General features: G+C 41.1%; 1 protein-coding gene across 1 annotated transcript in view; it reads left to right on the top strand.

Moving 5' to 3' along the window:
- Positions 1-11425, top strand: part of LOC134531275 (ras-related protein Rap-2a-like) — a 72671-nt gene extending 61246 nt beyond the window's left edge. Inside the window, exons 4-6 of the mRNA XM_063366968.1 lie at positions 8476-8567; positions 9404-9596; positions 10072-11425. Of these exons, the coding sequence (XP_063223038.1) occupies positions 8476-8567; positions 9404-9596; positions 10072-10325 (539 nt within the window). The 3' untranslated portion in view covers positions 10326-11425. The remainder of the gene's footprint in view (positions 1-8475; positions 8568-9403; positions 9597-10071) is intronic.
- Positions 11426-13849: the final 2424 nt, after the last annotated feature.

The raw sequence follows: 13849 nt of genomic DNA, 5'->3' as shown, positions 1-13849 counted from the left end.
GTAAGGATCACCTAGTTTATTTCTTCTGGTGCATTAATCACGTAATTACCTGTTCTTGCGAACTCGATGGCATCTTTACCGACTTTAACGTCGAACTCGATGGAGGTTGTACCATCGTCTACGGGAACCTTTACGACAGCTACGACGGAGAAGGAGCAGATTCCGTTGACAACCACGTCGACAACACTGGAGGAGATTTCAACAGACGCGATACCACCAGCAGAAGAGACTTTAATCCCGGTAGTGCTGGCTGTGCAGGAAAACTCGATGAACTTCGTTTCGCCCTCGATGGAGACTTCAATGGATGCCGAATCGACAACAACTAACGAACATCGGTGCTGTTACTGTGACAAGATTTTCTCAAACAGCAGCAATGCTCGACGGCATGAGAAGAGAGAATGTGCCAAGAACCTATATCGTAAAATGTTTGTATGTGAGAAATGTCATAAGCAGTTTGCCAGAAAAGATAATATGAAAACGCACATGAAGACATGTAAAGGTCCTGCTGTGCGGCAGAAAGTAAAGGTTTCGGTGCAACAGCGATGCGTCGATGTTCATAAGAGTATGCCTGGAAATGGTACTACTGTTGCAACGTCCATATCTGGATCGGGTCTGAAAGGTTCGTCTACATCGGCACGGTATCCTTGCAGCTACTGTGATATGTCGTTCACATTTTCCCATGATGCACGAAGACATGAGCGGAGCAAATGCAAAAAGAATCCTACTCGTATAAAGTTTCGATGTGATGATTGTCATGAATGGTTTACTCGAATTGATAGTTTGCGACGACATGCGAAAATATGTAAAGGTGAAGTCCGTGTGCCTACTGCTGAACTACCTGCAGACATTTCGACTCCTCGCTTTAGATTGAAGGCTCGTGAGCGTACAATCAAAAAAACAGATGCGCAGCAACCGATTGCTATGACGACTGAACATGGACCTAAACCTAAGACTGTGTTCGGAGCATTACAAGTGAACGATAATGGTTTCTACTTGGCGCAGACTGCATTTCGTGGAACGTTGAAAGACTACTATTATCTAAATACGTTCGGTGAGTCGAAGGATATTTGTACTTTTCTTGATGATATCAGACAGGACATAATCAATCAGCTTACTGATGACGTAGCAACAAACGGACCATTAAAATATAACTTGTGGTTGGACTGTCTATATGGAAAGCCATATCCGTTAGATGACAAAGTGAAAAAGTGTGCATTCAAGACATCGGCTACAGTAATTTATAGTTCTAACGATGTGAAGCAAACTGTTAAACACGGTATCCAGAAACTCTGTCAAGAAGAGGAGAACTATGTCAGTAAAGGATCTGGTTGGACTCTGTCTAGTATAAACCGATTGGAGCTAAGAATAAGTCATTTCACACCGATGCGGAACTAAATGAATGATTATAAATTTGCTAGCTTTCGTAAGTGATCCTGTAGTAGAATAGAAATTATGTAATAAATATTCTGTTTGTAAAAGAACTTGCGGTGTTTAATTCCTCGAACCTGTTACTATTATGTTAAATTGATGTTATATTTAATTTTTTTGTATCGGCCAGGGGTCGAACCAAGGATAGGAACTGACCGGGTCAATCAGTATATTGATTGCAAATTTATTTAATAAATTTTGGAACTTTTCCCGAATCTCTAGCATTAAAATTACGGATTTTCAAGATGGCGGCCAAATTTCAAGATGGCTGGTGTCACAGCAATAATAAATGATTACTGCACTCTAGCGGGTAAGAATTAAACTAACATGGCGTCGGTGCACTCTCGCCGCCGATACAATGATGATGGTTTCCAACATCGAAGACAAGATGGCGGACATGACGTCATACTAGATGATGTTATATATGCTTTGAAAAAAGTGGTGGGGGGCAGTCTGTCAGCAGCCACCACAGGGGGAAGGATCGGTCGCCATTTTTAATTTTTTTTTGACCTCGTCGGGTTCGAACCGAGGACTCCGAACTCCGTGTCTAAAAATTACAATTTTTTAAAAAAATTATATTAAAATTTTATTAATTGAATTTTTTTATAAATTTTAAAATTTTTTTCATTAAAATCGGATAATAAATAAAAAAGTTAAAGATGGCGGACGTAACGGAAAATGCAACGGTGACGTCATAATCCAAGATGGCGGAAAACAAAATGCTGGAATGTTCGAGAAAACAAAATGACGTCATCCAAGATGGCGGATCCAAGATGGCGGATCCAAAATGGCCGCCGGGGTCAAGGTCAAGGACAAAGGTCAAGGTCAAGGTCATCCAAGATGGCCGCCGTGACGTCACAATCCAAGATGGCGGACAGACAATCACAATCCACACAATCCACATCCTGAATCCTGGCGCAGCTCCGGCTATTATATACTACTGTGGTGGGTCCACACGCCGATGGACCTGGTTCAGCCACGAGACTCGCTCGAGAAATGAAATAGCTGGCTCTCCCAGAGCAAGCAGGGAGGGGAGGCTGGGAACAAAAGCATTGGCGAGCTCGCCGGAGTTTGGCTTCAGTTATTTATGCGGCCGCCACGAGAGGAGAAAAGTTTTCAAGCGCGCGCCAGTAGCTCACACTAGTTGGCTGCTGAATACACTCAGAACTTCTCAAGGAACTCTTAACAGCTACAGCGGCAAGTATAACATTGTAAAATACGGCCAAAATTCCAACCATACTCGGGCACATTCCAGCGAGATGTGGTTTTCACGTGAGCTCGCGATTTTATTGCTTGATCTGGCAGTATCAAACATGTTTCTTTAAAACAAAATATTCCCCCTCGTTTCAGAATTTGCCGCTTTGTGATTATTCTGAAATGCTGATCTTTTTACGGTCCCTACCCCAAGCCAACCAGCGGGTCACGTTGGCCCGAATGCGCACTTAGCTCTGAGGAGTACCTATATCCTCCAGGTCAGTGAAACTCAAGTGCCTAGCTATGAGCACCCAGCCTGAGTGCTTAACTATGAAAACCCTAACTCATCGCCAGACACGCTTGTCGCATGAGGAATTGACTGCAGTCCTCTTGTAACATCCAAATAGTTTCGCAAGTGGGAAACGTGGCGGACGTTGACGTTGTCTGGTGAGTTTCCTTTGGGCAACCGCCATCTCCCTTCGTCCAGCCTCTTCGTCAATGGTACCTCCTGACCCCGTCATATGAACCCGACGACAACTATACGTACAGGTCCCGCCTGGCTGGGTCGTCAAACGGCGCTCAGAACTCCAGGTGTTAACAAACCGCTCGAGATTTATTAAGTGTGTGCGATTACAAAAACATTTTAAGAGCCATTGAATGTTTACAAGTTTCGTTCATTGATTTCGTGTATAATGTGTATTATTTTGTTTGGAAAGTGATAAATGGTAAAACGGGTGTTTTCACAACTATCTTTTGGTATGAAAAATTCAAAACACAGTATTGTAGGTGGTATCATCATCAGATGATAGGATAACCGCCACAAGTCTCATAGAGACGCGTTGCCGGTGCGAAGACTGCAAGCCAGTTCTGTGTCCGGCTTGTAGAGGCTAAGAGACCTGTGATGCGCGAGCCAGTGTCGACCTTAGCGTCCTATCCCTCCTCGACCAGGCGGCTACCTTAAGCCCTTATTCATTAATTCAGTTCTCTTTGTTCGAGCCAACTAAACATTTACTCTCTCTATTTCGCGTATTTAAATGTGTTGTGAGTGGTTTTAGAAATAACTCATGTCAAAAAAAAAACATTCATCCCAGTCATAACGATAGCATGAACTGTCGTGTACTAAAATTGATTTGGCAACAAAAGAGATGTTTCTGGTAATCTTCATCAAATCTTTAAAAATGGAGCTCCCAATCCTTGGAGACGGGGCGCGGAATGATTGTAGACCGCCCGCGGAATAATCGTTACCGAGGCGCTTGATTATAGGTAAATTTCCCCTCTCCCTACCCCTCGCTCCATTATTCAGCTCCCCCGGGGAACTCGTGCGTATTTGACGACGTCCGTGCTCGCTCGAGTGCCCCCCCCCCCAACCACCCAACACTAGGGCATTCCCACGGCTCACTTGTAGCTGGCTCGCTCCGTGTGTGCGTGTGCGTGTGCGTGTGTGTGTGTGTGTGTGTGTGTGTGTGTGTGTGTGTGTGTGTGTGTGTGTGTGTGTGTGTGTGTGCGCGCGCGTGCGCGTGCTCGCGTCTCTCTGGTGTCCCGGCGACAGAAACCTCACGATGCCTTTAGTCACTGCTTAGTTACTAACACGTCAACATAAATTTCAAGAATCAAATTTTTTATTTGATCATAAAAAAAACATATTCGCAACTGTACAACTGTAGATTTGAGGCTTGGGACATCTAAGGCTGTATAAGTACATAGCTATAGCAAACCTTGCCTCTTACATGCATCGCAAAGCTTATTTTATCATATTACATGGTGTTGCTAACGTTATTAAAGCCCCGTCCAAAACACTCAAAACCTGTGGGCGGTCTTTGTCCTTATACGAATGTGAATGACGTCACAGTGTCGCATGAAAAACTGATCCGTCTACCATTGCGAATTCCGATGTCCGAATCTACCGATTTATTATAAAGTAGTCACCAGATCGCAGTAAATATACAGCTCCAAAATAAAGGTTTTTCTATAGTTTTTCTTAATTGTTTTAATGCATTCTAAATGAGTACGTAGCTAAGTTTTGAATATTAATTAAACTTGTGAAAGTTGTAGAAGTTAAGTAATATTTATTTCTTCTTTAAGCCAAAAATAAATGCTTATAAATGAATTCTAAGCACATTGCAAATATGAATTCGTATGTTCGGTCTTTGAAAAGCACCGGTTGCAAATTGACAGTGAAGGTAAATATTTTGTCTCGGTCTTCTTGGCTTCTTACCACACCGTCCGTTATTTAATGATTACGCTTTTGAAACGGGAACCGGAAACAGCAAATATTACAAGTGTTCTTCTTCGTCTATGCTGCCAAAGGAAAGAGATTGGGACAAAAAGTTCAAGTTGACCAATGTATTCGGACCATCGCCCACACCACCCATGACGTCAGAGTGTCACGTGGGCCCCCAAGCGATCAATGTCCGTCGGACACAATTTGGGACATTACAATATTGTAGTCAGGCCTTAAAGAACACAAAGTACATGGGTACTCAACATCAGGATTAGGAATTGGAATAAAAGAAATAGAATAATTAACTATGCATAGTGGTAAAATGTATTTATTTTTCATTAGACAATAACCAATTCTTGTAAAATAAAAAAAACCTTCGTTATATGTGTGTGTGTGTGTGTGTGTGTGTGTGTGTGTGTGTGTGCGCATAAAAAGTTGGAATAAAACGCGAAAAATATACAGATTATTTTCGGAGGTACGCTTTTATTTTGTAATTTATTTTAAAGGTTTTTTTTAACTGTGTCCGTTTATCCGAGAGTGTACGCTACGATCGATATGACGGTATTCTGTGAATTTGCGTCCGAGAGGCATTTTTCCTTTTTATGCGTCATATGTGCGCGTCGTTGCTACACTGAACACGGAAACCCGGTTATAAATATGCAAAACTTCTAAAACCTTTCTCCGGCGGTCCCGCCTCTCGCGCCCTCTCTTATTGGCCGACCGAGCGCTGGCTCAGGCGGCGTCACCCCGAGCGAGCTGCGTTCCGAAATCTGCGGTCTCCCCCGCCCGGTCGGCGCGCTCCTAGCGGCCGTGCTGCTCACGAAGGTAACTTGCGAGCGCGGGGTGAGGCGCTTAGACCATGGTCTAAGGTGAGGCGGCGTCACACCGAGCGAGTTGCATTCCGAAATCTGCGGTCTCCCCGCCCGCTCGGCGCGCTCCTAGCGGCCGTGCTGCTCACGAAGGTAACTTGCGAGCGTGGCCATCAAAATTATGACTGAAAATTGACACAGCGTTCAAACGAATTAAATTTAAGAAAATAATTATTTTAAAGGTCTTAACACTGGAAGTTAGGTTGGTGTTTGTATTACAAGTTTTATTTATATGAAACACGCGAGTGGTAGTAGTGATTAAAAACAAACTACGCGTTGATAAAGGGTCCGGGATAGTGAAAATTTTTTTTTTGATCATACCATCCCTATGAGGTTCTTGGATGGGTCTTTTTGGAAAAAGGAACAGCAATTTTTCATCTCTCCGTCTGTTCGTACAATTCCAAGATTTTTGCACAGGAAATGGTTCCAGGAACGCGAAAATAGACTCAGTTAACGCGGCAATTCATGTACAAGTGTTCAGTAAGGTAATAGACAAAAAAGTTTCGATCGTATCACATCTGTTGGGTTTTTGGATGGAACACTTTAGAAAAAGGAACCGCAATTTTTTATCTTTGCATCTTTTTGTTCAATTCCATGATTTTTTTCTTATAAAACAGTTCCAGGAATGTATAAATAGGCTTAGTGTAGGCAACAATTAAATTCCAAGGGTCCGGGATGGTGAAAGACAAAAGAATTTTGACCATAACACCCCTATGAATTTCTTGGATGGGTCACTTTGGGAAAAGGAACCGCAATATTTTATCTCTGTATCTATGCGTTCAATTCCATGATTTTTCACTGAAAACAGTTCCAGGAATGTAAAAATATGCTTAGTGTAGGCAACAATTAAATTCCAAGGGTTCGGGATGGTGAAAGAAAGTATTTTGACCATAACACCCCTTGAATTTCTTGGATGGGTCACTTTAGAAAAAGGAACTGCAATTTTTTATCTCTCCTTCTATTCGTTCAATTCCATGATGTTTGCACAGAAAAAAGTTCAAGGAACGCGAAAATATAATTAGTTTACGCGGCAACTTATTTTCAAGGGTCTGGAAAGGTAAACGACTAAAGAATTTAAACAAAATCAACCATATCACTTCTATAACGTGTGGAGAAAATTATGCTTCTGAATCAAGAAGATGGCCACCAAATTTCTCTGTGGGCATTTGGTGAGGTTTTCTGGGACGGGAGCTCCCACCGAGTCCACCAGCCCGCGGCCCTCTTGTCCCCTCTCTGCCTCCCTCCCCCTCCGCCCGAGGGGAGGCCTTTCCGCCCTGCAGTTAATAGATAAAAAAACGAACAAGCGAAGACAGAATAAGAAAACTACAGCCACTTAACTACCTACTTAAAGTTAGGCAGAGATTATTTAAGAAGGATTATTGTAATCCTTACTGAGCTACCATTATGTGTTTCCTACCGATTAATCCATATAAATAAATAATTTAAATGTTCGTTTTTTTTTTAAATCTTAAATCTCCGAAAGTTTTTCACCACGTGCTTTGAAATTTTGACTCAAAATTGCATTCGAATACGCGCGTGGTTTCATATACCTGTAACAGGTAAAATAATAGATAAAATATATATGTTAAAATATACATAAATTACTGTTTGTGTGTAAGTCATCTGTTTTGTAAAGGTAAATATATATATATAGGAAGAAATTGACATAGAGATATAAAGGTATATAGAGAGGTATATAGCAAGAAAGGAGATATACAGATATATGAAGAGATACAGAGAGATATAGCGAGATATAGAGAGAGATGTAGAGAGATATAGATAAGAGAGATGTTTTCTATGTGTGTACCTACTTCAAAAAAATTACACAAAAAATTAAAGTGGCATAGCAACGCATACCAGGCATTAGCTGGTAAAAAATAGTTATTTTAAAGCCCGACAATTTAATGCCGGTTTGCACACGTGTTAGTTGTAAGCATGTATTTCTTACAAACTTAGTATATGTGTTTCGCGTATTTAATAGCATTAATAAATATGCATTTATGACTTGCTTCTAAGGAAATAACCAAACAAATAGACTTAAGAACAAAGCATAAAAAAAATTAAATAAAGAAACCAAAATATAAAATGGTCAGTTTTCCTTTATAAAAAAAATCACAACTTAAATCCCTGGTATTTTTGGTGTGAAAATCGATTTTGTTTTAAAACTAACTCATAAGAAACTGACATAATGTTTGTACTGGACCGTCCCCTCCCCCTGCCACCCGACCGAGACGACTGCGCAGTGCAGACTCGTGCCCCGGTACTGACGGGTCACGTGCCAAGCGAGTTGTGAGACACGTGTCACTGCATGCTCAGGTAGCACACGCCGAGTTTAAAACACCTCACAGCTAGCACTTTATACATCACTGATTCACTTCCACATTTTATATTGTACCGTAATGTAAAAAAAAAAGTGTGTGTTATTACGTACGTGCGTTAGAACTTATAATCCGTTTTGATTTAAGACACTAAACTATTTTGAAATTTACTGTAACAAAAATTAATTAAATTAATATTCAGAATGCCATATTGATATCATGTGTATAAAATTAATTATTTAATTTAGTAAAATAATAGAGATAAATTGTATGTATATAAATATGTTGAATGTTTATTCTTATTTATTAATTGTAATTATTTATTAAATAAAAATGGTATAATTTATGATGCAAATTGCAGCGGGAAGGGTACCGGTGGCAAAACAGTTAAAGTAGGTACTGAAACATCCATACATCTGATGCGAGGGTGCTTGCTTGATTCCAGACGAAGAGTTCGGCCAGAAGACTGTCTCCGTGATGCTGGACGGACAGGAGGCCGAGCTGGACATAGTGGACCACCCGGCCTCTGAGATGTCGGTAAGTTCCGTCGCATTCACCTGAGTCGTCTGTGCGACCATCTCATGCCTTTCGATGCATATTTTAAAAGTACCCATAAACCACGATTAGGTATACAATTGGGAAAATATTTCTGCCACTCAATTAGGTACTTCTTAACGACGCCCAAGTTATGAATGAGATTTTGCGTACTACTAAAATATATGATCTGAACTAACATAGGTCTACATTCTACTTTTGATCACTGATAATGAAACAGTTCCCAGATATATGCCAAAAAAATGACAGTTCCAGCAAAGCTTTCGCGCATGTCACGCAATATAGCCTCTGCGCAATATTGACGTGGTGCTTTAAACGAAAAGTACTGATATATTGTTATATAAACAAGTAAAGACGTGTTGCAACAAATGTTACATATGGGAATACAGTTCCAAAAGGATAGTCCAAATTAACTAACTAAAGTTTCTTAATTGACTAATAGCTACACTATTGCATAAATTATTACAATAGGAGGGGCCCGCGGAAATTTCCGAGAGTTCTGCGCCCGTCGTTAACCGACACAAGTCATCTCTGGATACGGTGCTTGTTTGTCGTATACTGCCTATATTATGACCTGCATACATGCAATAAGCAGAAAACTTTCAATTGTACAGGAAGTTTTCCATGGACATAGTTTTGGCTTCAAACCCGTCTCACGGTCACGGGTTTGCAAGCGCAAGAGGGCTCCTCAGTGAACCCGGGCCCCCTGGAATCTATGACCATGTCCCCTCAGTGTGAAGACCCCGCAGTTCTCAGGGCCGTCACAGCCTCTCACAGCACCACCGAGCTAACGTGCTCGGCGTGGCTCGTCTGCGCAGGTGGAGAGCTTCTGCGCGACGTACGGCCCGGACGTGTTCGTGGTGGTGTACTCGGTGGTGGAGCGCAAGTCGCTCAAGGTGGCCGAGGACATCCTGCTGTTCCTGTGGAAGACCGACCTGGTGGCGTCCAAAGGCGTCATCCTGGTCGGCAACAAGGCGGACCTGGAGCGCAAGAGGGAGGTGCCCACTGCAGGTGAGCCCTCGCCCGCCACAAACAAGTGTAGTCTTACCTTTGCCGAATTTATTTGAGTCGACACAGTACGTATTTATGCGCAGGTAAACACTCATACATTTGCAATGATTTAAAAAAAAAATTATTTAGTAAAATGTTAATTCAACATGTGGCAAAGAACAGGTCACGTTAAAATAAGATGCTGATAATCCACCTGTACAACACTTGGCAAACGACCAAGTGCCTAGCACTTTTCATTTCAAAGAACTACTTCTGTATATTTTGGGTTGCATTAGCTAAATAAATGCGAGGTAGGCCCATGGTCATCAAACTGCTTGGAAATAATGCACCAGTAATGTGATTTGCTTATTAAAAATAAATGTTACTAAAAATTTTATGTGTACTATATTAGGTATGAAAAGGGTAATGCGCCTTAGATTCGAGTAACGCGTTAGTACAGTCCCGTTGGATGGTAACCCGAGTGGTGCTGTGCCAGCAGTGGGGCGCAAGCTGGCCAACAGCTGCGGCTGCAAGTTCATCGAGACGTCGAGCGGCCTGGCGCACAACGTGGACGAGCTGCTGGTGGGCATCTTGGCCCAGGTGCAGCTCAACCCGCGGCGCAGCCGGGGCCGCCTCGGCCGGAAGAAGAAGCACAAGAGCCTGCGCGTGGGCGCCGGCAAGAGGATCCTCCAGCACCTGCTCGGCATGACCGGCAGGTCGCGCTCCTGCGAGAACCTCTTCGTGCTGTAGCACCCACCGCGCCGCGGCCCTTTAGTCGAGCGCGTTCAGACGACGCTGCCCCCGGCACAGTCGCGGCCCAATACCACCACTTCAGCTACGAGACCATGTATAAGAGCCTGGGCATCGCCTCCAGCAAGACGATCCTCAAGCACTTGCTTGACATGACAAGAACCTCTTCCAGCTGTAGCACACACATTGCCGTGGCCCGTTCGTCGAGTGTGTCCAAATGACGCTGCTCCCAGCTGAGTCGCGGCCCAATACCACCACATCAACTACTAGACGATGCATGAGAGCCTGGGCATCGCCTCCAGCAAGACGATCCTCAAGCACTTGCTCGACATGACCAGAACCTCTGCCAGCTGTAGCACACACATTGCCGTGGCCCGTTCGTCGAGCGCGTCCAAATGACGCTGCTCCCAGCTGAGTCGCGGCCCAATACCACCACTTCAGCTACGAGACGATGTATAAGAGCCTGGGCATCGCCTCCAGCAAGACGATCTTCAAGCACTTGCTCGACATGACCAGAATATCTTCCAGCTGTAGCACACACATTGCCGTGGCCCATTCGTCGAGCGCGTCCAAATGACGCTGCTCCCAGCTGAGTCGCGGCCCAATACCACCACTTCAGCTACGAGACGATGTATAAGAGCCTGGGCATCGCCTCTAGCGAGACGATCCTCAAGCACTGGCTCGACGTGACCAGAACCTCTTCGTGCCAGCGACACTGCGCTCTGCCGACCTATGGTAGTACACCACCGGCGTTAGAGGCTATGAGCGCCAGTCTCTTACCACACATATTTTATGTTAGCACATGAAAAAGGGCATTTATATCACGATGACAATGAAGATACAAATGGTTTGACGGTGAAGTGGGCCATACATGAATAACTACTGTTTGAAAATGCATCTTCGTTCATATTTGATTTACTTTAATTTCACATTGATTATAAAACATCAGGCCTTTATCCAGTGTTTGTGTACTATACACATGAGAAGCATATCACAGAGCATATGAATGTAGCAAACCAAATTGATTTTAAAGTGCTTTGAGAGTTGGGTTTGATGCTGGTTTTCCCCTTGTTTTATTTTATTGTAATTGCTAAGAAAAAAATCAAAATGTTTAGTTGCAGTGATGATGAAACACCATAGGAAAACCAATGTGAGACAAATTAAACTAAAAACAAGCTAGAATCTTGTTCTAGTTTCCCAAACACTCTAAATTATCAGTTCTCTCTCTGTATTTTGGAAAAGTGAAACTTGTCTCAATTCCCCTGTCTACCCGTCTTTAAGGGTGAGCTAAACAAACACAGCATGCCACCACAACAATAATTCCTGTGCATTGACTTTTATAGAATGAAATGGAATGTGTGAAGAGTAAGTGGACAACATTGCAACCCCTGTGGTATTACTCTTCCGTTTCAGTATCAGTTTGCTTAAGTATGCATTGTCAACTTGGGCTTATTCTTAAAGTAGCCTTGCTTGAGTAAGAAAGTTGATGGCATGGGCTGCTGCCTCATTGCGAGTATAGTTTGACCAGAGTCAATCAGCAGTCATCAAATACTGTGTAACCAATTGATTCCTTGCACGTCTCATTGGTGCTGCTGAACCCATAAAATTTAAAAACAAATAGTATCAACATTACCATACTTGAATAAGTCAAATATTATTATTTTTTTCAAACATCAACAACAATAATTAAATTCAGGCCAGTTACAGATCACCTCTAAATAAAAAATCTAAAGATAATAATTTTGGGTTTTGTTAATAGAGGAGGTCATAATACAGAGGTGAAACAAAACGAGGCAAACAAGTTAATGATATTGGATTTATTTTTAAATATACACCTTGTTAATTTTTTTCCCCCTTAAATCAATCAGCAAGTTTAATCTCTACTTTTATAAAAATTAAATTATATAAAAATTGTACATTTTTAAATTTATTTAAATTTACTTAGCTTAAATCAAAAAAATTAACCAAAACTGTGATAATTTGTGTATTTTTTTTCCCTTCAAAATTGCAGCTTGAACAGATTACTATCAGTCATAATAAGTACTAACATAAAACATACACTGGTACCAAATATCAAATAAGTACACATGTTGTTTTAACTGTACTTTTATTCAGTATAATTACTAAAAATAATAATATAATAATAATAGCATGTCAAATATGCACAGAAGCAGAATTATATGTAGAATAAAGAAAATTGTGAAATGCCACAATTTCATACACTGCTGGCATTGATTATGCATTTATTCAGACAAATTATTTTTTTCAATGTGTGTTATATTGAGCCCTAAGCAATGGATCTGACAATAAGAATTATAATTGCAGTAAACTAACATTAATTCAGAAAAAAATAGACAACTTTAAGTAGGTAGTGTTTCAATAATTATGTGGGTATGTACCAAAGTGCTACATTTCACTCTCACTTTTAGCTAATTTTACAATAAGTGCAGCATATTCAATGTGTTTTTTATTCATTCAACTTTTGGCAATTGTCTTTGATTTCTATGAGACTATTTTTACTCAATATTGTGTTATGTTGTTGGATGTATGTTTATCACTACTTATAAGGCTTCCAAATTATGTTTCAATTTTTACTTGTTCATGAACTCTTAAAATGTATGTACTATATGCTAAGAAATATTTTTGTAGCTTTCAATCATTGCACAAATCAAATAATTTATACCTAGAATGGTTCATCAAGGAAATTACACATAAAGACTGTTTTAACTTGTGGCATAGTAACAGGGACGTAACTACGAGGTTGGGAGGGAGAGAAAGTACTAAACAGGCAGAGTGATTCTTGCTGTACATATTTACTTGAATGTAGTGGATTTAGAACACAAAAAAAAAATATTGGATGGCAAATGAACTGAATTATTTGTACTGGAATATACACACATGTATATAGTCAAATATTTTAAAACTGGCATTTTTCATGTACTATCCAACTTTTGATGTATTAAAAGTAACATGACTGCAAATAAATCTATTTATTTACCATCTAAGTTGAATCACAAAATATATTTGGAACAGTGTAGTGGAATTAATGTGTGGTGGCGATATGAGGTGTTGTTGAGCAAGGTTTTGGTTGAGTTGGTTTGGAAAAAAAGAAGGGAGGGAAGGTAGGGGCACCAATATGAGTTCTAGCTTCCGATGTCAAATAGTCTAGTTACATCCCTGTAAAGTAAGACTGGTAAGCATAGTTGTTACCACATTTACATTGGTCTTAGTGTAAACGTTCACTACAGGAATTTGTGTACTATTTAAGTAGTTTATAAAAGTGTTCCTGTTCAAACAAACCATTTATGACAAAAAAAATAAATTCCTAATGTAGAAACAGCAAGTGACATGCTTATGCACTGCTATGTGTGTCTTTTTTTGATAGAGTTTAACCTCACACAACGCACAAATGGGATCTCCAAGATTGCAGTAGGCACCGAACCACTTGAGTGCTGATACGAAACTCATACTTTTGGGTGATGCCGGGGTGTTGGGTTCAAACCCATGGCCCTCTCCAACACATG

Source organism: Bacillus rossius, chromosome 3 (assembly GCF_032445375.1).
Source record: "Bacillus rossius redtenbacheri isolate Brsri chromosome 3, Brsri_v3, whole genome shotgun sequence".
Taxonomy (NCBI): domain Eukaryota; kingdom Metazoa; phylum Arthropoda; class Insecta; order Phasmatodea; family Bacillidae; genus Bacillus; species Bacillus rossius.
Note: the sequence above shows the minus strand (reverse complement) of the source record. Positions and strands in the feature narration are given on the sequence as shown.